This window comes from Ammodytes marinus (genome assembly GCF_949987685.1).
Source record: "Ammodytes marinus genome assembly, chromosome: 16".
Classification (NCBI taxonomy): domain Eukaryota; kingdom Metazoa; phylum Chordata; class Actinopteri; order Uranoscopiformes; family Ammodytidae; genus Ammodytes; species Ammodytes marinus.
The window spans coordinates 8,354,093-8,379,564 of NC_137220.1; the positions used below are offsets into that span (position 1 = coordinate 8,354,093).

General features: G+C 45.7%; 1 protein-coding gene across 1 annotated transcript in view; it reads right to left on the reverse strand.

Moving 5' to 3' along the window:
• Positions 1-725: 725 nt before the first annotated feature.
• Positions 726-25,472, reverse strand: part of notch3 (notch receptor 3) — a 29,588-nt gene continuing 4,841 nt past the window's right edge. Inside the window, exons 3-33 of the mRNA XM_080044272.1 lie at positions 18,282-18,424; positions 17,863-18,198; positions 17,020-17,142; positions 16,690-16,923; positions 16,430-16,585; positions 16,131-16,316; positions 14,314-14,427; positions 13,171-13,284; positions 11,930-12,163; positions 11,528-11,638; positions 11,224-11,416; positions 10,958-11,103; positions 10,428-10,661; positions 10,128-10,280; positions 9,598-9,826; positions 9,289-9,490; positions 8,992-9,148; positions 8,708-8,892; positions 8,467-8,599; positions 8,096-8,353; positions 7,874-7,986; positions 7,207-7,736; positions 6,757-7,083; positions 6,499-6,647; positions 6,169-6,397; positions 5,937-6,027; positions 5,618-5,786; positions 5,157-5,461; positions 4,869-5,016; positions 4,608-4,705; positions 726-4,516 (exon numbers count right to left, since the gene is read on the reverse strand). Of these exons, the coding sequence (XP_079900398.1) occupies positions 2,987-4,516; positions 4,608-4,705; positions 4,869-5,016; positions 5,157-5,461; positions 5,618-5,786; positions 5,937-6,027; positions 6,169-6,397; positions 6,499-6,647; positions 6,757-7,083; positions 7,207-7,736; positions 7,874-7,986; positions 8,096-8,353; positions 8,467-8,599; positions 8,708-8,892; positions 8,992-9,148; positions 9,289-9,490; positions 9,598-9,826; positions 10,128-10,280; positions 10,428-10,661; positions 10,958-11,103; positions 11,224-11,416; positions 11,528-11,638; positions 11,930-12,163; positions 13,171-13,284; positions 14,314-14,427; positions 16,131-16,316; positions 16,430-16,585; positions 16,690-16,923; positions 17,020-17,142; positions 17,863-18,198; positions 18,282-18,424 (7,330 nt within the window). The 3' untranslated portion in view covers positions 726-2,986. The remainder of the gene's footprint in view (positions 4,517-4,607; positions 4,706-4,868; positions 5,017-5,156; positions 5,462-5,617; positions 5,787-5,936; positions 6,028-6,168; positions 6,398-6,498; positions 6,648-6,756; positions 7,084-7,206; positions 7,737-7,873; positions 7,987-8,095; positions 8,354-8,466; positions 8,600-8,707; positions 8,893-8,991; positions 9,149-9,288; positions 9,491-9,597; positions 9,827-10,127; positions 10,281-10,427; positions 10,662-10,957; positions 11,104-11,223; positions 11,417-11,527; positions 11,639-11,929; positions 12,164-13,170; positions 13,285-14,313; positions 14,428-16,130; positions 16,317-16,429; positions 16,586-16,689; positions 16,924-17,019; positions 17,143-17,862; positions 18,199-18,281; positions 18,425-25,472) is intronic.

The following is a 25,472-nucleotide window of genomic DNA, read 5'->3' on the forward strand; positions in this document are numbered from 1 at the left end:
ACAACTTGTCACAGGTTTTTGAAGTATTCTTATGTCCAACCAATGTCTAATCTAGATTCATAAAGTTTAAGTCTCATGTATATTGTTAATATGTAAATAATATTCATGGAATGGAATTTTCTTGCTGTGCTTTTTTTTGTTTTACTTTCATTTGGTTTCTACAGAAAACTCCTTTATAATTACACCAATACGAAAAACTGTCTTCTATTTTTCTGCTCTCATACAAGTAGCAGAGGAAATAGGATCAAGACAATTAAAATAAAAGAAATTGTAATGGTTAATTGTGCTGTAATGATGTAACAATATATCCACAAACTATGATTTCCAAAATGCATTTCCCTGTGGGGCTGTTGTAATGGACTAACAGAGCAGCATTTTCACCCAATAAAGTTTTTAAATAATTAATTCCAGGTAATGACATTTATAGTTTTACTTTAATGGTGATGGTTATGAGGAGTTGAAATAACAAACATCCTCTTATGAAATATTGAACAATCAATTATGCGGTCACAAAAAATGTAGTTCCCTATATATTTTTTTATTATAAGTATCTTATTTTACAATGTGTGACTGTAAAAAGAAACCAGTGGAAAGGTTTTTATGTACAAGTGAATTTGAACTACTTTTAAAATAAGTATAGAAAATGAATACTTATAGAAAAATATCTAGGACTGTTCTAACAAACGCAAGACAAATGAAACATCAGTCACAGCCTTAGCTTCAAATAATGCTAAATGAAGTACATTTTATTTTTGTCCTTTTTAGTACATAAAAATCATTTTAGAAACATAAGACTTCTCAAGCAACAAAAAAAAAAAGATCTACCCAGAACAAACATATTTACAAACAATAGTTTGGAGGTTGAAATGTACAAAACACTTGGTGTGACCTCATAAATTGAAAGACCAGTTATATATAAAAAAAACAAATAAAAAACAAACAAAAAGTAGTTTTTCCTTGTAGAATGTGAATGTATTGTGAACTTGATCATGTTACCCTGGTCTGACAGGACAGAAGCTGAGTCTGTAAAAGGATAAAACAAATGGAACAATGGAAATCAAAAAAGCTCAGTCTATGATGCAACTAGGGGCAGTGTCCACAGTAAGTAAGTATAGCAGAACGTGGTGGCCTCTTCATTTCTGTTCCTGAAGTCAAGAGAATAATATGCAAAGGTTACTTGTCAAAATTCTACAATTAAAATTTGACCTTTTTTTGCTGAAAAATTTCTCAGTACATTGAGGCAAGGAGGATTATCTGAATCCTTCATACTCAGGTCCTAAAGGTAATAAAAGAATTGGTCAGACATACTGGAAGATGTTTTAGTTGGTTGACTGGGGGAGTGCCATCCCAAGAATTTTGTAAAAAGTTAAAGGGTGTCGCACTACATAGTAGCGTTCTTTCCTTCAGTCTCTTCCGACAATCATCTTAAAATACCAACTCCACGGCCCCATGGACTGGAAGCTACTGTAGATGCAGAGGGAAACTGTCCCACTGCATGCCATAAAACACCTCCCTGAGGAGTGACAGGGCATTAGCAGTCACAGTCACAGCGGCCACATGCTCACACTGACCACACCAGCATTACCAGGAGACACAAGACCTTAACAACTGTCATAGATAGTCCGGGGGAATGTTTCCATTTGGTCCAGTGAAGGGCATGATGCAGGCTCAACAAATCAAAACTTTGAATCAATGTGTCATCTGGCTCAACTGTGTTTGATGCCGCTGAAAAGCAACAGCATCCACACTCATCAAGACAAGAAATCAAGAAATGGAGGAATGTTTGCAGGGAAGAGTGATATAAAATAGCAGCTGATAAGCATAGCTTAGTACATCCGACGTGATGTTAGAAACAGGTATTCATGGTTTTCACAAATATACATGAGTATAGAAAAAATGGTACATTAACTGAAAAAAAGGGCAGTGAGACGCTGATTTTGAAGACAAAACAATGCTCTGTTTGAAACAGTCTCTTAAAGTGAATGAAAACAAAATTGGAAAAACTGGTGGTATCAGAGCTGACAGTAGAACAGAGTCAGTGAGAAATAACAGATGAGATGGGAACATCACACCTAAAAAAAAAAACTTAACAAATTTATTCTGACAGGTCATAAAGAGAACGCCACCAATACATCATAAATATCAATTGTGGTTAAATGTTGTATTTGACCCACACTCGCCCTTCAAGGCTGGTCACTTGAAGTGCTTCCGAGACACTCATCTACATTCTTATTCATAATACTCTATTATGGAAAGTAATCAATTACCACAATTCAATCAAATCAGAACATATCACTACTGATGAACATGTGTTTAATATGTTTGCTAGTACCAGTTTAGCATCCTAACCAGCTGTTGTTGGCCTAAATAAATATCAGTCAAGAGGTAAAAAAAAGAGAGTCCTCTGTCTGTCTGTCAACTGGTCTGATTGATGAATTATATTCCTTAACCACCACTTGACACACTGCGTAAATAGAAATGTAGGCGGTCCGTTTAAAATAGGAGGGGTTGACATAACATATGAGAAGCTAGGACAGAAAAGAGTGTGAAAACACCTACAAAACAGTTCAGAAAAGATAAAAATAATAAATAAAAATAAATGAATTCCCTTCAACATTTTACTTTTTTCTCTTATCTACTTTTTTTAAATGTTTGTTAGTTTCCAGGAGAGCATCCCCAAGTCTTTGAAATGAAAGACTTGGTTTTTTTCTTCATATACTTTTTTATAATAAAAAATAAGTCCATCTGTGACAGAATTACTTCATTAAATTGTCTGCTGTTTTTCCAGACAACACACGTTTCCCTTTACTTTTTTTCTCTCTGCAAATTTCACTAGCAGACGGTCCTCGTGATAAAAAACAGTCAATCCAAATCCAATAAAAAATCTTGGAAATCGGCTGACACACATAAACACAGACAGGCCCAAGAGGCCAGTCCACATATTATTCTACCCCAGGTCCCTTTTTAAGCAGGGGCCATGAGATCTTTACGCAAACACCTGCATCTTGCCATTGGCCTCTGGCATTTGGGTAATTTGGGTCTGGGCGGGGCCCGCCACTGCTGGACTGGGCGTAGAATCTGACCAATCGGAGACGCAGTGAGGAGACGGGCTGGACCAGGGCTCGGGAGACTCCGGGGAGGGGGTCAGGTAGGGATGCTCGCTGGGCAAATGGAGGTAATGCTTTGGGGTAGCATCTAGTGCGGACGAGTAGCTGTGCTGGGAGGGAGGGGTCGGGTAATCCTCCCTTCCTGCAGTGCTGCTACTAGGCTGGGACGTCAGAGCCTGGCTGGGCTGCTGCGCTGCTGGCGTGGTGGCTGCCTGTGGGGGCTGAGAAGGAGGCTGGGGCTGAGAAGGTTGCTGAGGCATCTGCTGCTGCTGCTGCTGCTGCTGCTGCTGCTGGAAAAAGGATGGTGGGGGCTGGGAGGTGTGGGGGGTGGGTGGGGTGGAGCTGCTCATGCGGGCCATGCTCTGCTGGTTGGAGATAGTGTGGTTGATAAGTTGTTGTTGTTGCTGCTGCTGTTGCTGCTGCTCGGCGATGGAGGGCAGCTTGACTGGGCTGATGGTCGGTGTGGAGGAGGTGACAGGTGTGGGCTGGAGCATGGAGTTACGGAAGAGCTGCTGTTGGTGCATCAGCATGTTCTGCTGCTGCTGCTGCATGGCTGGACTCTGGGGATGCATGACGGCCTGGCCACCCTGCACTAGGTTGACCACCTGCTGGCCACACTGGGAGGACTGGGCCATGCGGCTGTGCCAGTCGAAGGGCACACTGACAGGACTGACCATGCCCATGTTGAGTCCCATCTGGCCAGAGCTCAGCACGTAGCTGTGGTTCATATCTGAGGCCATGGAGACACGTCCCTGCAAGGTCATTCCAGCTCCCAGGTCATTGAGTTGGGCCAGAGACACAGCGAAGGGGCCTCCTCCCTCCAACATGCTGGTGTGTACCATGGGGGTGTTTGGGACAGACATGGAGGTGTGGTAGAGCCCTGGTGACTGCATAGCCACAGGAGAAGTGGGGTTAGTCATGTAGCCAGCATTGTTAGCTCCCCCGTGTGGTGAGTCCAGTGAGTCGACTGGGGACAGGGTCACTGAGCTTTCCAGTAAGGCACTTTGCATGTCCAAGGTCAGCTTCTTATTGCGGGCCTTGACTGACTCCTTCAGATTGGCAGCATGTTGGCTCCCCAGGCTAGAACCCTTGGCCCCAGGCCGGCGGTTCTTCTTGCCCTGTGGGGTGGTCTTCAGACTGGGTAGGAAGGCGCTGGGAGGGCACATGAGAGGAGACATAGTGTGTCCCCCACCCATGTGGTGTCCAGACACTCCATGGCCCTGGGGACTCCTTACGGTGTTGTACTCATCCAGAAGCTGCACAATGTCATGGTGCATACGCTCTTGAGCAATGTCCCTTGGCAACCTGTCCATATGGTCTGTGATCTCTCTGTTTGCAAAGTGAGCTAGCAGCACCCGCACAGCTCCACAGCTGCCCTCACGGGCTGCAAGGAACAGAGGAGTCTCCTCCTAAAAAACAAAACAAAGGCTATGTTAGATACCAATATAACTCTATTTAATAAACACTGATGCAGTTTAACACTATAAGTGAATGTCATACCTTGAGATCTTGCATATCTTTGTTTGTACCGTTCTTCAGCAGGGCCACAGTGGCATCCACATTGTTGACAGCAGCTGCCCAGTGCAAGGCAGATTTACCTAAGAAGAGAACACCAACAATGAGATTACACGTGCATGGTTTCAGTTAATCTTATCATGAACATAGGAACATCTGCATCAAGACGCTCTCTTGAGTGGACTATTACAAACACACACACACACACACACACACACACACACACACACACACACACACACTTACCCAATTCATCAACTGCATTGACATCAGCATGACAAGTGATCAATTCTTCTACCATGCCTTCCACTGCCAGCCGTGCAGCCAGGATCAAGGCAGAGGAGCCGTCGTACATACGGGAATCAAGGTCCGTAGCCCGGTTTCGGATCAGAATCTAAAGGAGGATGGGAACATTTGAGTTTCAACCTTTACGATTTATATACATCATGTGTGCTAAAATATGCTACAGTAAACAAGGTATTTCTCTACCACCGATGTGGCCCATAAACGTTATAATATTGAATGTGTATTTACCTGGAAAACACCCTGTGCATCTGCAGCGACTGCGGCATGGAGTGGCGAGCGGCCTGTGTTGTCCTGTGCGTTGGCATCTGCCCCGGCATCCAGCAGCCTCTTAGCAGCATCGGCGCGGGCGTAGCGTGCAGCCAGGTGGAGGGCTGTCTCACCGGTGCGGTCTGTCTGGGCAGCCAGGGAGGCGCCCTGGTAGATGAGGTCTGAGATGATGTTGGCTGAACACTCCTCATTCTCCTCCTCCTCCGCTATCTCTGGCTCCAAGCCCCCTCCACAGAACGAGGCCAGCATCAGAGGGGTGAAACCATCTGGTGGATGAGGAGAGGAAAACAAAGACACATGTGTGAGTTTATGACTTTACTCAAGAGCTCAACAAAAATGGATCATAGAGGATCAGATCAGACAAAGTGTAAAACATTACATGGTTTCAATATATAAAATGGGATTATTTCACTACTACCAACCTGGGCCTCGGACATTAACGTCCATACAGTCGCTTTCAAACTCCCCTTGAGGTGGGGTGAGGGCCATGGTGGGAGGGACGCGGATGTCTGCGGCTGCAAGATGATGCTGGGTCCACTGCCTGCTGTCTACTGCGTCCTCACAGTCTGACAGCAAACTTGGCTCTTCAACCTGAATGACATTTTTTTTCAGTTTATTACTTACTTTAAATGCAGGCTGACAGATTGATGCGAACATTTTTACATTCACTTTCAGGACTGGAGCGTTTAAAAAAAATAGGTCAATTTAAAAATGATTAGATTTGTTGTGTAACTAACTGACCTTGAGTCTCTTTGCCTCTGGGCAGTCTGCGTCCATCCACTGATCACTGTGATCCCCAAGGAGAGATTCCTCTGCGTTCTTTGGCATGTGTCTGTTGACGGATGAATATGTTAAACAACGTATACAAACAAGAAAAAAAAATAAAAATCTGAATCGATTCCAAAAGTTACTGCTAAAGATATATCCGTCTAAACAACATCATTAGACACATTTGCACAAAAAATGAACTCACTTCATCCCCAGAGCGTCTTGGCCTACCGGTTCCCTGCGGTTCTTGTTGCTGCTGGGTTCCTTCTTGGGGAAGAAACCCTCGGGGAACCAGAGGGTGCTGTGCTCTCTCTTCCTGCGAGCGATCAGCATCCCTATCACCAGGATGACCAAAAGGAACAGAGACGCTATGCCCACCAGCATCAGCTTGCCCCACTGAGGTATGGGGTCTAGAAGAGTCGGCAACTTCTCACCTGCGTGGAAGAAAAGACAAAGTATAGCAGTCAAACATTTGTGCCTTATATAGTCTTATATCTTTATTAATTGTGTGTTTTTTTCAATTAAGCCTACTCACCACGGACTTCCTTGATGGGGTAAGGGAAGTGGAGCATTTCTCTAGCTGACAGGGCTCCCAGGTACTCCGCAGCACTGTACGCTGTAGGGAAGCAATCCTCCGATTCCTGCGCGCACATACGGTTGTCTATTTCCAAGTAAACTATGGAGCTGCAGGGATAGGAGAGGGGCAAGAGTTTAGTGTGAAGGAAAAAAAACTAAAGGAAACACTTTCATCTTTTATGTTGAGAAAAAAAAGTTAACTGTATGCCTGACTGACCCAATAACCTCATGTTGAGGCTGCAGCTCCCTCTTGAGGCGTGCCTCTCGCCGGGTGTATGGGCGGATGATGGCTTCTCCATTGTTGTCCAGACGGAAGCGCAGTGACGTGTGCAGGATAGCGCTTAACTTCTGCAGAAAAGCTGTGCTGGTGCGGAGAAGTTCCTCTGGGGGCAGGAGCACTACCAAAACCAAGACGCCATCGGCCAGGACTTCTGGAACCTCCTTAGCACAGTCCAGGCCGTCCCAGCCATACTCCTCTGTGTTACAGCCCTGGTCACAGCGACCGTTAGCATAGTGGTCCATACAGTAGGTTTCATATATTGGACTGGAGACACACACACAAACAACAGAAAGATCAGTTCATGTTTTTCTCAGAAAAGTACAGAATTAGATTAGTACAGAAGGCATGAAGAAGAAAAATCCGGTAACAATAAACGTAAAAACTCACTTGGTATTTCTCTCCTTGCTTTTGCATTCAAAGTTGTCGAACATACAGTCAAAGTTGTTGCAGGAGTCGTCACACTGGCTGTTGTTGAAAACGCGCCAGCAGCGAGGGTCATTGCAGCGGGCCCCGGGGTTGACGCCGAGTGAACAGTCGTTACCGTCCCAACGACAGGCGAACGTGTTGCACTCCTTGTCACAAACTCCGTCGTTGGCTTTGCCGTGACAGTCGGCCAGAGGGCACGCCATTTTGGGGAGCTCCAGGACTCCGCTGATCTGCTCACAGCGTTTTCCTGTCCAGCCACTGGGACACTGGCAGTGGAAGTAAGGGAAGCCGGTCTCTTCGGTGCACAGCCCTCCATTGCGGCAGGGCTGGGATGAGCAGCCGTCTTTGGTGCGATGCTGACACTGGGGCCCGCCGTAGCCCTGCAGGCAGATGCAACGCGCCCCCCTTGATGTAAACGCACAGCTCCCTCCATTGTAGCACGAGAGCTCTCGACAGGACAGGCTTCTTTCACAATTGGACCCAGTGTAACCCTAAAGAAATAGACATCGTTTATACACTTTAGATTGTGAGCTTTTAAAAACACACACAGCAAAACACACCAATGAAGCAGTCACTACTATATCAGATTAAGTGTTGATTGAAAAAATGAAAGTGAATGTGCACTTACAAGCTGACATGTGCAGATGTATCCCAATGCTGTGCCACTGTATACAGAACAGGCTCCTCCGTTCTGACACGGCTGAGACTCACACACACTGAACCTGCTCTGACAGCTCCGACCTGAAAAAGACAAACATATCCATGGTAAAGAAAGACCAACAAATGGACGAGAGATGTTCATATTTTAAGATCATTCACATTAAGAGAGGGGACATTCTTTTCTTCTAACCTGTGAAGCCAGGCTTGCAAACACATTGGTAGTCATTGGGCAACTGGATGCAGTCGAGACTGTTGGAGGGACTGCAGGGGTTGGAGAGACACTCGTTTATGTCTCCCTCGCATCTCTCTCCGGTGAAGCCAGGGGGACAGTTGCAGCGGTATCCGCCCACTCTGTCCACACAGGTGCCGTTGTTCAGGCACTTTGGAGGAGCATTGCGCACCCTCAATGGTGGAGCACAGTCATCTTCGTTGATCTCACATAGAACACCTTTCAAGAAGAGATGAATAAATACCACAATGAATGCTTTATCTTTTAGTAACATAAAATAAAGTATTTTTAGTAATAATCTCAAGGGTTGTGTTGAATGTGTGCTTGCATACCCAGTGTGCCAGGAGGGCAAGAGCAGATGTAATGTCCCACTAGATCAATGCAAGTGCCTCCATTCTGACAAGGATGAGACTGGCACTCGTTGATCTCTATCTCACAGTTTTGTCCAGTATAGCCCGGCATACACTGAAATGACATCGGAGGAGAGTTACATAATGTCCAGAACTGTAATGAAAGCATTGTGGGATAACTGACTTTGCTGATATCAAAATATTGTCATAACAATGGACTCACATCACACTGGTAACCTCCAACATATCCCCTGCAGGTGGCGCCATTGTGACATGGTTTGTCTTCACAGTGGTCGACTTGACTCTCGCAGTAGCTCCCAGTGTAGTCAGAGGGACATTTACAATAGTGGGCATTCCCAGTGTTGACACAGTGACCACTGTGGTGGCATAGCTCATCAGTCTGGAGCCCTGATGAGAACATTTAGAAGAAATGACATTTAAATTACTGCTCTAGGGATAAACACAAGCCTAAAGGTCAGAGGTCATGATGTATAGTCCTGAACCTACCTCTCTGGCGTGCAGCTGTCTCACAGGAGACTCTCGAGATGTCACAATAACGTCCAGACCAACCGTTGGCACAGTCACAGATAAACGAAGCATCCTTTTGGCGACAGCGTCCTCCATTTTGACAGGGAGATGAGCGTCTGCACCAGTCTACTGGCGTCTGGGTAGGCGAGGGGGCAGATGGAAAAATATTCAGCATTTACTAATTTAAAAACATAAAGGTATAAATGTATAAACTGAGCTTTCAACAGTGCTCTTGAGTGTGTGTGTGTGTGTGTGTGTGTGTGTGTGTGTGTGTACCTGGCAGCGGTTGCCCGTGTAGCCCTTGGGGCAGGAGCAACGGAAGGACTCCAGGGCGTCTTGACAGAGGCCTCCGTTGAGGCAGGGCTGGGAGTCACACTCGTTGACCTCATACTGGCAGTGGGAGCCAGTGAAGCCCGAGCGGCAGTTACAGGAATAGCCGTTGATTTTATCAGTGCATGTCCCTCCATTAAAGCAAGAGCTGTGGACATTAGTAAAAGTATAGATTTAACATTACTAAGTTTCATCGAGCAGACGAGGTACAACTTGAAATATATCTCCATCACAAATTCACACAAACAGTCTCACCTTTCTGTGCAATCGGGGATGTTGGTTTCACAGTGGATGCCAGTGTAACCTGGCCTACAGGTGCAGGTGTATGAGTTGACATAGTCCGTGCATGTCGCTCCGTTTTTGCAGGGGGAACTCTGGCATTCGTTGACCTCCACAGCACAGCGGGGCCCAGTGAAGCCTGGCAGGCAGCTACAGTGGAAGGAGTTCACACTGTCTGAGCAGGTCCCTCCACTCAGGCACGGATCTGATTGAAAAAGAAAAAAAGAAGAAGACTTTATTTTTATTGTCTAATTGTTAGGCTTTGTATATTCCCAACCTACATGGATCTATGTGTCACCTTGGTTTAAAAAATAAAGTATACATATATAACAAATATTTTAAAAAGAAGACAATTTTCGGTCAAGCACCGTAAATGTACATAAGCTATGTTAAGATAAGATCAGATAAGATAAGATAAATCCAGTTGTTTGACCTGGTGTGGTGGAGTTTGACTGCAACAGCCAATCATAGCTATTCACCGTGCCAAAGTTAAGATGGCCACTTACTAGGAGCACAGTCATTGACGTCTTCTTCACAGGTCAGCCCAGAGTATCCAGCTCTGCAGGCGCACACGAAGCCTCCCAGCGTGTTGGTGCAGGTCCCGCGGTTCTTGCAGGGGTTTGAGACACACTCATTCACATCTTTGTTACACAACTGACCTGGGGAATGCAAGAAAGAAGGGGAACAATAAGGTTTAACTCAAGATTAGACATATTTATGCGTTAAGACTTTTGATAAGCTTCCAGACAGATTATCTCATAATAGATTTTGTTTGCGCTTAGATGATAAGTACAACATGTACTAACCTTGCCACCCTTGCAGGCAGTTACATTGATAGCCCGAGTAGTCTGGTGTGTGTGTGCAGACGGCATGGTTATCACAGGGGTTAGGGGAGCATGGGGTGAGGACCTCAGCACAAGTGGGTCCACTGTAAGGGAGTTCACACAGACAGGTGAAACTTGCCACGCCGTCCACACAGGTGCCCTTGTTCAGACAGGGCATGGAGGAACATTCGTTGACGTTCACCTGGCAGAGGTTACCTGTTGGGAGTGGAGGGAAAATACATATTAGTGTACAGAACTCAATTTAGACGTCACTGGTGAATGAAGCTGCACCGCCCAACACCACTAGAGGGAGGTAGACGATTGACAATTTTGGGAAGCCTTGGTAGGAATCTTTTAGACTAAAGCACATCTAAAAGAATGTATGATACTCTGCTATGACTTCAATTACTGCATTATGTTCTGCATTAGTGTATTCCTCTGTTTTGTACAGTTTGTTTATATGCTGATGGCTCCAGCAGGTTACTGTCTGTAGCTAGGCCCAACCCTCTCACCTCTGAAGCCTTGGCGACACTTGCAGGTGAAGCCGTTGAGCTGATCGATGCAGGTGCCGGCATTCTGACAGGGACTGGGCAGACAGTCATTCCTGTCCAGGTCACAGTTCTTCCCCACCCAGCCGGGCTCACAGTCACAGCGGTAACTGGAAAACACAGGAGGACAGTCATTTTAATAAGGAGTTGATGAAGTGCAAGTTGAAACCTAAAGGATTTGGCAACACGTCATGTGAGTCAACCGTGAGAGAGTGTGTAATGGTTCATACCCGTTGATGTCATCCCTGCATGCGCCATGGACACACGGGCTGCTGCCACACTCGTCTATCTGGGAGTAGCAGTAGGGCGGCTTGAAGCCCGCAGGACACTGGCAGTGGAATCCATTCTCTTCATCCACACATGTCCCACCATTTCTACACGGGCTGGATGCACACTCGTCTATTTCCACATTACACTTGGGACCTGAGGACAGAGAGATGTTGGATATAAGTGTGTGTGTTGTCAACATCTCCAATGACGACAGAATGTTTTTTTCATTTCAAATGTGTGGTTTTAATTTACAGAAGGCCTTACCGGTGAAGCCAGGTTTGCAGACACAGTCGTAGCGGTTGATGCCATCTTTGCAGATGCCATAATCACATGGGTTACTGGAACAATCGTCGAAGTTTATTTCACAGTTGGTGCCTGTGTTGACAAAGAAGAGTTTTAGTTTTTTTTCACATTACGCTATACACATTGTTTAAATTTTTACAATAACAGAAAATATGCTTCAATACAGAAAATGTAAGAAATCTGATGTTATGATATATTTTTTCCATATTATTCTGATCATCCCTAACAGCAACACAATTTGCATATTTGTGAGAATTATTTGGGATTAAGCATAAAGTTAATCTTTGCTAGCTTTTGATTATTTTGATTTTTTTAAACGATTCATTCAGGTTTGATATAAGGTCTATAGAGTTTTCCTCTTACCTGAGGTTCCATGTTGACACTGGCAGATGTACTTGTTGACCAGGTCCACACATTTCCCTCCGTTCTTACATGGGTTGCTATGGCACTCGTTGAGCTGGTTCTCACAGCGATAGCCTGTGTAGCCGGCGTCACAGTTACAGGTGTAACTGGCGATGCCATCAACGCAAGTCCCATGGTGGCACGGGTCGGGCTGACAGTTGTTGATATTGCTCGCACACAGTGTCCCTTCATAACCTAAAGAGGAAAAAAGACAGTATGAGTTATGTGTCCCTGTATCTTGTAACAAAAATATCTATGCCATGTACCAAACCTGTTAAAAAAGTGATAAATATATAAATAAAAATAAAATAAAAAAGATTTCCTCCTTTTGCCCAATTCACTTGTTATTGTACATTGAGCTTCCCCTCTCTTTCCCCCAGGTTTTCTTAATAAAAAGGTTCAGTTTTTTGAGTTCTGATGACTGTGGTTTCGATGTCGACACTGTCTTGTGTGTTGGGACAAGTAAGTGTTGGTTTGTGTGGTATTTGTGTAGCGCATTGCTGAGTTGGGCAAAGCAGTAAAGAAGGGTCTACACAGGCCTCCCAGCACTGCTTTTGTTCTCTGTGGCTGAGGGAACAATAGACTGCACCACGTCAAACAGGGCCACTTCACTCAACAGAAGGGGCCCACAAACACAGGGAATACCAAGCAGCTGGCAACTGAAACAATGAAGCAGGCTCCTCCATAGGCATCCATTTAAACAACATGTTAAATATCTGTGTACATAGACCGTCAGTTTATACATACAGCTAGCTTGACGACGAATTTCACTAAAGTGAACTGTATCTGGGCTTGTTATTTAAACATGGACATATCTGAATGTGAAGGAATGATGGTTAAGATGCAGCATAAGGTGGTGTGGGGGTTTAACAGATGAACAGATGTCGGGGTGATGACCAAAGCTCCTTTCTAGGCAACTGCTGGTCCTCAGTGACCCCATGATCCTGAGAGCCGACTGGGGAAAGAGTAGGATTAGGGGCCTCAAGTCAGTCTGCTCGGCCAGCAGACATCCAGAGAGGATAGCTGACCCCCCCCCCCCCAAAAAAAAAAACACTGAACACTTAACAAAGCCCAAACATAGCCCCCACGCACAAACACAACAAGTGGTGAAGACGTATCTGCTCTTCTACCTAGGAAGACATCTTGAGCTGTGTACTGTCTAAGAACTATTCACAAACAACAATGTGTTAGAGAAGCCTTACCTTCAGCACAGCGGCACTCAAAGCCATTGGGCCGGTCGTAGCACTTGGCTCCATTCTGGCAGGGTGTGCTGGCGCACTCATCTATGTCGATCTGACACATGGTGCCGGTAAACCCTGGGACATGCAAACACAGAGGTGGAGGGTCAGAGAGAAAGTCCAGTGGAAGGCTCCATGCTCAGGTCAGAGGGCAGTTCTGTCTCTTCTTAGCAGGGCAGAGGTCCTCTGATAGGTCAGTGACGTCTGAGTAAGGTTGGCTTTCAGAGTGTCTCGACTGGTTAAGGAGATGAAACCTATGCATTTACACCACGGCTCAGATGACCACTACAACATGCATTGCAAAGCCATATGACCTTGATCATGTTTTTGAGGAGGGACTTACAAAAGTAATGCATACAAAAGATGATATTAAAAGAAATATGTTGCTTTAAACATTATTTAAATAATAGACTAATTTTGGATAGATAATATTAATATTAATAATAACATTATTAATTATAATATTGTGTGAAGAAGAAAGGCTTGAGAAACTGAGTAGGCTTGAGATCAGTGGGCACGGTGCCCAGACAGGGTTGAATTGGTGCATTGGTAGCACACTGCTCAGTTGATTAACAGTGTCAAGACGGTCTGTGTGTTGGTGCTTGGGCTGCAGGAGGGGGGGTCAGAGGAGACGGTGGGATTGTTTTCTCTTTAAGGGAACTCTCACTCCCCTTCCTGCATCAGCTCCACCGGCTCAATAGCTAGATGGGGGGTGGAGGGGGACGTCTGTCCCAGATGTAAATTGCGGACCCGGAAAAGAATCTCATTAGCAGGACTGCTGTTCCCCACCACCACCAGGGCAGGATGAGAGAGACTGCTGTCCCTTCCACATTCCAAAGAGGAGGGAGGGCGGGCGGGGGTCACAATAGTGTCTTTGTTCTGGCAAGAGGAGAGGATAGGCAGCCTTGTGGGCCTGCCTGCCTTTTTATATGTGGTGGCTCTGAACACCAGCAGGCACAAGTAGGGAGACTCACCCTCCCTCCACTGGTTCTGGGGACATTTAAACTTTGGCTTTTCTTACTGCTGCTGTCACTGAGTTGGAGTTGTTCACAGGGATAGACATAAACGTGGAATATCAAATAAAAAGTCAGTCAAAATCTGGTTTACCTGGCTGGCATGTGCAAGTGAAGCCATTGACCATGTCCCGACAGATGCCATCATTCACACATGGGTTGCTATCACAGTCATCTACATCCACCTCACAGTAAGTCCCCATGTAGCCTGGAAGACAGAAGATGGAACTGAATTAACATACATTTTAATGCAGTTGAAGCAAATACACAATGTTATTTATGATTCGATCAGTTCAAGCCCCAGCATAGTGTCCAATGTATTTTGTATGTACTCTTTGTGATGGTGGAAAGGATCTGTGGGAAACATTTCTCCCATGGGAGGCCTCAGAGGTTCTTTTTTTTGGGTCTGCTGAACTACAAGATGGAAGAAAAGATCCCTAGAGCATCCCCCATGTTCCCACTCTCCTGACCTGAAATCACCACACCCATACTGTCCATGAAGTATTACCCCTCCCTGGGTCAGTGTCCCATTCAACAGATGCATGTTATACATTCTGAATTATGGAGGACTCCTTCATTGAGGTGAAACAGAGTGTGGATCAGAGTGCTGCCCCTTGGGGAGAGGCTAGCGTGGAATCAGAAATAATCAGCAGCACCACATGAGCTTTGCCAGGCTGGCTGAGGATGAGGAGGGAGAAGAGGAAGAGTTTGTCTCTGGACATGAAGGGGGGAGGGGGGGAGAGAGAGGCTCTGGGAAAAGGCCTCTTTCCCTCTCGGTGTGTATGAGGGGTGCAAAGTGGAGCACAGAGGGGCCCTATTGTTCTGCTCCATTCCCACCACTCTAGCACTCATTAGTATTCACAGCACACTGCTCCCCCTAACTGCTGGCTCTCTCTCACATCCAGGCCTATAGACTCCACTCCCAGCTCTAATTTGTATAGTTCCCAAAACCCCAGGATGCATGTAGGACTGTGCGTGAGAGTTTCACTGTGTTTTTGTCACCGAGTGTCCAAACCATCACTTTGTCCAAACTAATACCCTGTCTGGCTGTACAGTGCACTGTGTAGAGTAGAGCAGGGGCCCTCCATAGCCCCAGCGTCAAAAGAGAACATATTACATAATACCGTCTACCCTGGCATTCAGTGTGGCAGCTCTGTAGCCTGGCATTCCCAGACCTGCCACTAGGCGCTGGCAAATTAAATTTGCTGCGCGTGTTGGTCTGGAGACGCTCCGTTGAAGCTTATCAAGACTACCAGAAATCTGGTATAACGTTTCAATTGGTTCTATCTAATATGGGCGCGCCAGAGCCCTTTATATGGTGCTCTGGGGAGGACGTAACCGGATGACGACAGTGACGTGCATGCGACGTCGAAGCTGTGATAGTAAACATCAAAGATGGCTGCGGATATGTTGTGTGAGTTTGAGACTGCTTTGGCCTCGACCCTTAACGAATTGGAAGACGGGACTCATAGCTTTCACTTGCAAGTAAGTGGAATGTTCTGTTTTGCCGACCGACAACGGCAAACGTTTAATTGAACAGTTTAACAGCTGTTCGCTAAACGAACGGGGCTTACGTCACTTGTGCATCGCTCTGATTGGTTGTAGTGCTATCCAACTGCGTGCAGTGGCATTTGAAATGCACGAGTAGGAGCCGCCCCTAGAGTTGGAAATTACTATTGATCGTCGCCAGACCCTCTATCGTTCAAGATATCAGGGTCAGGATTTCCAGGCTAGCAGCTCTGTGGATACTGCTTGAAAGGTCAAGTTTAAATAATCAGTTGTTCCAGTCAGCTATTGGTCTTTGGGCTGCCTCAATGTGAATGCCATTGCCAGGGCTGAATTGAGATGTTGTGTATGTTGGCTTTATTAGCAAGTGGCTGATTTACAACTTAACATGTGTGAATAGTATACCTGGCATGCAAATGCAGGTGAACTCTCCGATGCGGTCCAGGCAAGTGGCATCATTCTGACACGGCATTGACAGGCATTCATTGATGTCAATCTCACAACGTGGGCCGGCATAGCCTCTACCACACTGACACTGGAAAGAACCCTCAGTGTTCACACATTTACCAAAATGCTCACATGGGTTGGCACCTGTGAAAATAAGGCAGGGTATCAGTATATGAATCACAATCACAATGAAAAGATAAAGTTGACCATATTATGCACATTTGATGACAAGTGAAAAACAACAATAGCAGCCTTACCAATAGAACACTCATCCATATCCTGGTTGCAGGCCCCTCCTACAAATCCAGCAGGACAGGTGCAAATGGCGCGGCCGTTGAGGGGGTTGGTATCACACACCGCACCCTCGTTACAGGGGTTACTCACACACGCATCATCAAGATGGCACAGCAAACCTATGGAGATAGCACAAAAAGAAAACAATGTGTGCCGGTTATAAACAATTTATCAGCCAGGATTCAAAGAGGGTGCTCTGAGGCCATTGGACAAGCTCACTCACCTGTCTTTCCGACCGGGCACTCGCAGAAGAAGGATGCTACACGGTCATGGCAGGTGGCGCCATTGAAGCAAACAGCTATGGCGCAGTCGTCATTGTTTTCACTGCAGTCATCTCCGGTCCAACCATTAACGCAGACACAGGAGTAACCGCCCCCTTTGTTGAAGCAGGTGCCCCCATTGTGGCAGGCGTTTGGTTGCATGAGACACTCGTTGACATCCTCGGCACAGTATTGCCCTGGTGTGGTAAGGGGGACAAAATTGGCTCAGACATGATACTCAACATAAAATATACATATTCATTTGAGAAAAAGGGACGAAAGTAGAGCCGTACCTGTCCATTCTGGTGAACACTGGCAGTTGTAGGTGTTGACTCCGTCCACACATATTCCTCCATTCAAACACTTGTGACTCGGACAGTCATCCACATTATTCTCACAGTTATGTCCCTGAAAGCCTGAGACAGATGGAGAGAGAAAGAGTGTTGATACACAGACACCATAACACACACAGAGGAACTGAGCAAACATTTAGTGGCCTCTGTACTCTACAGACAAATCATGTCTACTCATAACCTTGAGTCACATTTCACACACAGGAGGACGTGGGGGGCAATGTCGGCAACAGAAAACAAAAAAATTCAGGGGGTGTCCGATTGTTTGCATCTTCTCGTGATGGTTCCCACACCATGCCAGAAACAGTCTCCACTCCTGCCTGCTCCAGGGGTTTCGCACTCCCTGCAGTGTTTGCTTGTTTTATAATCTCTCACTGTTTCAATGACTTCCTCTCTGGCAAGAGACATTTCCTGTCAGCTCCCCAGTGGGAAACCAGAAGGCCCATAAAGTAAATTCCTTCTGTTGTCAACAGAGCGGAGTGGAGTAGAGAGCAGACGACGGCTTGCTTTCTCAACTCTCCCACCATCCCATCTCCCATCAGCAGCTATTAATAGCAGCCAGGAAGCTGACCTGCATGGGACCGAGGAGTAAAATCCCAGTAACAGCCTAACAGCTACGTCATCCAGCTGAGAAAATGTATACGCTTGTACCACTGTGCTGAGGCCCTGGGAAACGAGTGGGGTCTGTTGCGTTTGTATATGTATGTGTGTGTGTGTGTGTGTGTGTGTGTGTGTGAGTGTGTGTGAGAGAGAGTAGGAGAGAGAGAGAGAGTGCTCATCTACCTGGTAGGCAAGCACACTCGTAGGAATGGTCGCCGGTCTGTCGACAGGTGCCCCCGTTGAGGCACTGAGACGGGGAACAGGGGAGGGTGGACACCTCACAGGTGCGCCCGCTGTACCCGGGTGGGCACTGGCAACGGAAGGATCCATGGGTGTTGAGGCAGAGGCCACCGTTGAGGCACAGGCCAGGCTTGCGGCACTCGTCGATGTCATTGCGGCAGTTCTTTCCCTGGAAGCCAGGCGGGCAGGAGCAGTTGTAGTGGTTATTCCAATTGGCACAACGGGCCCCATTGGCACAGGGACTGGTGGCACAGGCGTCAATAAGGGAGCAGTCTTGCCCTGGGAGATTTAAAGGGCATTTGGTTAAAAATAGGAACTTTTAGACAGTCTCTCTAAGGAAGACAAATGGGGGAAATATGTACCTCTGAACCCTCTCTGGCACACACAGGTGTATTGTGGGATACCGTTGATGACCTGACTCTTGCAAGCTGCTCCGTTCAGACAGGGCGATCTATGACAGGGATCCAGGTGCTGACACAGAGGACCAATGTATCCGGGACGACATCTGGAAAGAGAAATTCACGCATACACACATTAGAGGTTGTCTTTTGGCCTGCAGGTCAGAACAGGTCATGCTGACAGAGCTATGGTATATTAGCCCCGAGCTGTGACAATCCAACTCCGGTGTACAGCCCAATTTACCATCATGTTCTGGGTTTGGCAGTGACCCAGTGACATGTTGGCAAAAGCCTGCTGCTTGACTCATACTTGAGTCAAGCAGCAATACTTCATTCATGCTTGAATGAGTAATTCATCTGAACCCTGGAACACATTTGCATTAACACACAAGCAGTAATCATGCAATATATACAGCAGTTCACGGAATGAGACACAAATACACTAACAAACAAAGTAGTACAAATATGCCTCTGCATATGCTTTACAATTCACACTCATTCTTTCCAGCTTGAAAAGACTAAAGTTACTCCATGTCAGCTAACATTCCTCCACTGTTGCCGTTTTTCCGAACCTCAGCTCTGGTTTCTGTTCTCTCATATACAAGAAACACACCCAGAAACAGCCGTCTGGAAACTTAACAATCATCACAATGGTATTTATCCATCCATCCACTTGATGTACTGCTATTGCATTATCCTGATGAAACGCTAACATTTTTCTAGCCCACAAACATCTGATGGAACAGATTCGCTCTGATTTGCATCAATACAGCTGCCTACACAGGCCAAGTTACTGCTCACGTTTCATGCCTTATAAAATGTGTGTTTATTGTGTAGTTGAGCTGTGAGAGCTGCCAGAATTCGGAAGACCTACACTCAATACTGTGCCTGAAAGCATCCTGTCAGTGTAGACATAGTAGAAACACTGTATGTTGAGCGCTGTATCTGCTGCTCTGCTTAATTGGCCCTTTAGATATTGCATAAGTCTAACTTCAACCTGCTCCACTAAGATGTAGTGATAAACAGGACTTCTTGTCGCTCTCTACAGGGGTTAGAACATGTTTGGACCTACTGCGGAGTCCAGTATGAGCTGGTAACCCTACACCCACAGTGGAGCCTCCTCGCTGGATACAAGCCCCCTCTTCAAACATAGCCTACTGTTTGATGCTGATGACAGGGCAGTGACGGCTGGGTTTTGTCCCGCTCTTGGCTGTCATTCTTCTTCTTCTTTTTTTGTGTGTGCCTGTTGCCCTGGGATAGGAGACTGAAACTGTTCCAGGTAAGACTAACGGGGATGACGTTTGATGAAGTGTTTCCATTAAAATGCTTTTGACTGAAAAATCTTGAGACTACTCAATTTTGTTGAGGGATTATAGATTATAAAATGTATAGATTATAGTGAAGTGAGGAAGCCACATGGTTAAGCATGAAGGACCTATACACACACACACACACACACACACACACACACACACACACACGCATATCTAGAAGAATAAGCATATAGACAGAAACCGCGGATACATTTTTTTAAGGTAATAGGGAATAAGCACCGAAGTTGAATAGTTGAACGAGAGTTTGCTGAGTTCTTCCAGCTACTCTTCTATCTCCCAAAGCCCCCCTCCCTCCCCTCCCCTTACCCTGAATACCAGCTTGGCTTTCCCCCTAACAACCCCCCTCCTCTCCCCGCACTGAGAGGTCAGATGTCAGAGGTCCCCCGTCTAATTGTGATGATAATGTCACTCAGGCTGCAGGGAGGGAGTGGGGTGGTGGCGGGCCAACTCTGCAGCAGGACGGGAGAATGAAGTTTGGAATATGTTGGAGAGGTTGACGGAGGAGAGAGAGAGAGAGAGAGGGGAGAGAGGGAGAGGTAGTCTGGTGGTCGAGAAAGAATGTCATGTCATATTTCCTGTAATCCCTCGCTCTGAAAACACAGCACTCACCCTTCCGAACGCACAATCCCTGTTACCCTAGCAACCTCACAGATTGAACAAGCAAGCCAGCCAGCCTAACAACCCAGCCATCTCCATCCCCCACCATTTTGTCCCCATGGCTATTTTGTCATGGCTCGGCTGGCTTTATTTATTTTTTACAGGCAAATTCAAAATGTCTGGACATCTAGGGTGTCATGAGAAAAATGTTATGGCACAAATGTGATACAAACACTGAACAAACAAGTTGCTTTTAGAACTGTAGAACATAACATAGGCTGACAGTGAAATTCACCTAGATACCCCCTCCGTACTGTTGGTATGTGACTGCTGATGAAAAGCTTAAGAGGTACAATCTTAACAGGAGATTGTCTCTGTGGGCAGAACATAATTTAAGAACTCATCCCAGGAGTATTGTGTGACAAAGATACTAGATATTTGAAATAATATTTGTTTAGCTATGAGAATGAGGTGCACTGTTTATTTGTGTGTGTGTGTGTGTGTGCGCGGCCGTGAGTGTGCCCTATGCGTGGGTGTGTACGAACGCCGATAGTGGGTTATGGCTGATAAATTATTTGTCCTCCCCTTGCAAATGTACACTAAACTGAGCAGCCAAAACACACATTCTTTTGTCTAGACCTGACTCATTGCCAGCACATGCTACTCCCATAACACATTGGGAGAGTGCTATCAGTGGAGAGACTGTGAGAGATGTGAAACTTTGTCCCATGGTGCACCTGAGAGAGTCTTCTTATCAGGGCCCTTTTTTTTACAGCCTTGTGGATTCCAATGTATCTGGGAAAAAAAAAACTAAGCAGGGTAGAAGTTGTGCCATTGCCCTGGCCTAGGCGGACGTAGCTTTTATTTGCGGAGGATGTGGAAGGCAGGTGCAGGGCTGCTGCTGTTGTGCAATGTACCCCCTTTGAGTCATAATTTAGTGAGTCTCGACTTCTGACCTTTGAGGAAGAGAGTGCAGCAGCAGATGAAGGGGAGGTCTTGGTGTGCAGCGGAGGGATGGCCAGAGTTGGTAAATCTCTTGGGTGTCAGCAGTTACATATGAGGACTACTGCCAGCTGCAGGCCCCCGCCACCATGCATCTGTCCACATCAGTCAGTCAGTCAGTCAGTCAGTGCTGCCTCTCGGACTCTGTGTCTGGAAGACTTTAAGCCAAAACAACTGCTGGTGTTTTTTTTGCTCATGGGATAGAAGCCAAGTATAACCCACAACAAAATCACACACATTTCACACACACCACTCAAGAGAACACATGCGTTTCCTCTTACCACACACCTTCAAAGATTGTTACACAAAAGGCACCACTGCAACAAAGGCAAACACATGCAACAATCACTCTAAAGACCAAACCCAAAAGGGGGAAAAAACAAACTTACAACCAGCCTTGAGGAAAGGTAGTATCTTGAACACATAATAGAGAAGATACACAGGAAAAGAAAGAGATGGCAAATTGGTCAAACATTGTAGAAGATTTGAAAGTTCAAATTCATTTGTGTATTTTATTTTTTGACGTATGGCATTCTAGCCATGCATGTCTGGAATATACGTAATATGCCAAATTAGTTGTTCTTCACTCAATATAAAGGATCTTACGACTACAAACCCTTTGATTCATTCGAGTCAGTTCTGTCACCTACACTGGTGTAACACAATGCCAATTTTCCTGCTTTCTGGGTCACCGCAGCAGAGTAACCTGAGCTCATCCTCTCCCATACAATAGCAGCTACTCTGCCAGAGGTCAAAGGGCGACTCACCTGTGAACAAAGAGGCTGTAATCTCTGACACGGTCCATACACACACAGTCATGCTCCACAAAGAAACACACAGAGAAGGCATTTCCTATGACAAAATGTAGAGGAAGAGCAACAACAACAGAACTAAACCATCTTTTGACTTTTTGGGGCTTGGATCTCAACTCCTGCATTGCGTGACGAGAGCTATAGTCGAAGAGATTTGTACATTTCTTTCAAACCCCCTAGGTTGCGAGAAATAAATATTAATGTTTGGGAAAACTCTTACAACACTGTCTCATTCTTTCAACACAGACCTCCCTCCCTCCCTCCCTCCCTCCGCAAGCAAGCAGGAACCATGGCTCTCCTCCTTTATGTGAGTCCATACTGACACTACATTGCCAACAGGAGCCCATCCACACCCCCTCTTTGCAACAGCCACTTCTGCTCTGCTCTCCTCAGCTTGGCTCTCCCTTTCTCAGCAAATAGCCAGATTGGGGGTTGGGGAGTGTTTTGTGGCCCAAATAAAAGAGCTAAAGTAGTCAGAACTCCTTTGTATGAGAGTTGGGGGGGTGGTGATGGGGGGGGGGGAGGCAGTGACCCAAACAGCTAGTCTTTCAGGGCCTGGGCTTACACAGACCAACAGGCCTCGGCTGTAGCCTGGCAACAGTAACCCGTGGTGAGAGAGAGAGCTGGAGTGGGAAAAAAGGGGGTGCTGGTAGACGGGGTTTGGTAAGGACAGTTGGAGCACTTTGGATGATCCCTTCCATAAATATGCAGGTAGCAACGAGCGGCCGCGCGGTTATACCATTCAGTCTGGTGATGAAGTGCGATCGTGTCCCAAATGATGCGCGTTTCACAGTTTGAAGAGTGAAGTTGGTTTCAACAATTGTGCTTGGTCACACAAAGGGGGTATTTAAATCTCCAGGAGGTTTCCAAAGCAACCCCCCCCCCCTCCCCCCTCAGAGCATGAATATTAAACATGTGAATATAAGGACATTTAACTTTCTCTAGAGGAAGAGAAGTAATGAATTTGACCAAAAAGCTAGGAAGTCTGTCAGTGGATCCTTCTCACCGGCTCCAACAGACCCTTAATGGCCAGATTTACATGTTTAAGATTAATAATCCAGACTCCAGTGGGGACTGCACCAAAATAATAAAAATGTACTCTTGCTGCTAAGTGCTAAGTAATACAAAATAAAGGGCCAAGCAAGAGCTCTTAGTTTTTACACTTTCACTAGTTCATTAACTTCAGAAATGTTTGCCTAAAGTGTCAGCAGAACTTTGGAAGAATATTCCCTGCCATTTTCCAAATAGCAACACATTTGCCCCTGACCACATTGCATGAATCCCATGGATCGAGGTCTTTCAAAGCATTCTCTACTGAGCTCGGCCACAAAACCCCACCCAACCACCTAAACTGAACCAGACTTCGTTCAAACTTTGAAACTGAAATATAAAAGACCCAACCTATCTCCTACCTAACATGAAAGATAAACTACTATGCCTTGTCCTGTGTGGAGTTTCAAGTTAGCCTTAACAGTGCAAACATTATCTCACAAAATATATCTTACACACCTTCTAATGGCTTGTATTCCCCATTCATTTTCACAGCAAACATTTGCTGCACAATTAATGTGGATTAAATAGGAGTACAACAACTGATAAAAACACTCCAGTTTGACGGAAACAAACAGGTGCACTAATTGCGCAATGGCACAGACTCTCCCGTGCCTATTGTCTTGATAGAATGAGATTTGTTTAAGGTGCACTCACTGGCAAAGGTTCTCAGTGATAAGCTGAGGAAAAAACACTCATGGGAATGTCTATCTCCCAACTGCTGTCAGCTGAATGAGTACTCAAGATATGAAAGTAGGGTGTGGATCTGTCATACATTTTCAATGAAATATTTTCAATAAATTACAATGATGTTGCAATGTGATTTGATTTCCAAGTGGAGAACTGTTTGAAGTCCCTGAACCCTCTGATTAATGTTAAATCAGGAAAAAAAAAGAGTAAACATTGGCACAGTCTGTGGAAAGTGTGTTTAGTGGGAAAGTGAAAGTCTTGTCTGAATTGTTTAATGATGGACCCATCCCTTCCTCTTCAAAAAGGGAGGGGAGGAAGACTAGGAAAAATGTTGCTAGTGGAGGCCAGTTATTCCCATCAGGCTTGCAGTGCCTGAATGTCTCTTTAGAAATCAAACATTTTACAGATCGCAGCAAACAACCAGGGCATGATACATCAGAGACATGGCTCATCCGTACATTAGCACGTATAAAAGATGGAACAATGTTAGCACCGTGGACCAACAGGGAGGGTGCAATTAAAATGAGGCAATAGCTGAACAAGATGCATGAAGGAAGATCCAGGGTGCATGGAATAAGCTGCTTTAAGCCTTTATGATAAGACAGGATGTGCGTATAGCAGGGAGGTCAGAAGGCACCACTTCCTGTATTGGGGCCTGGGAACCACAGCTCTGTCTACACTCATGACCCAGAGTGGAGAAGGCACAACAAACCCAAATATTGCTCTCTATGATGGTGTCAGCTCTTGGTAACATAGTCAGTAGATATGACCATTGTCCTTTTAAGTCATCTCAAACTACTGGGTCAGCCATGCATCATTTTGACCCTGGATAATGACATGGAAATGACTCCAGTATCTTGATTGATAGCATGAGTGGTATGTGCTGCCTAAAAACACTTGCAAACATCTCCTTTTCCAGGCAGGCTGACAGTATTGATAAAGGGATTCCTGAAGGGGCAACCAGAGAGAATGAATGGGAGGTATATGGACAAAACCCCCGAAAGCACCAGAGGGAGAGGAGGAATCTTACGAAGCATTCCTTTCTAATCCACCGTAAAGATGCCAATGAAAACACACAAGCCCTGAGGTGCTCTGAACTAAGCCAACACTATAGTCTGTCTCTTTGAAATGGTCTGTCAGTAAATATGCTTACTGGCACATTTTCACTTCTTTGTGAATTGTTTTTCTGCAAAAATGCACATCTCATCTGTTTTTAGTAAATCGACTTGTTGATGCTGAATTTACAATTTGGAATGGTTGTATTCTCCCTTTTTTTTGGTGAAAAAATAAGAAAATAATGAGTAATAGAACATATGTACAGTTTAAAGAGCACTCCAGAATGCTTGACAGTTTTGTCCCTAACACAGTCAAAGATGTCATCTTTTATCATGTCCTAAGAGGATGGGAGTTGCCACAGGGGTCTTCACAAAACACTCACAATTGACATGATAACTCAGCTACCGAGCTCAAGGGCAAAACATTTTTAACATGTACTATCCACCCCATGGGCCTCACACAATGGAGAAGGCCCGTGTGTTTATTTCCATTCATCTAATAGGATCTAAGAGGAAAGAGTTGGGTCATAATCTGCTACCTGCCACTGTGTGTGAGACACAGAGGATGAGCAGCCGCCCCCAGAGCTGGGACGACACGCAGAGAGAGAGAGAGAG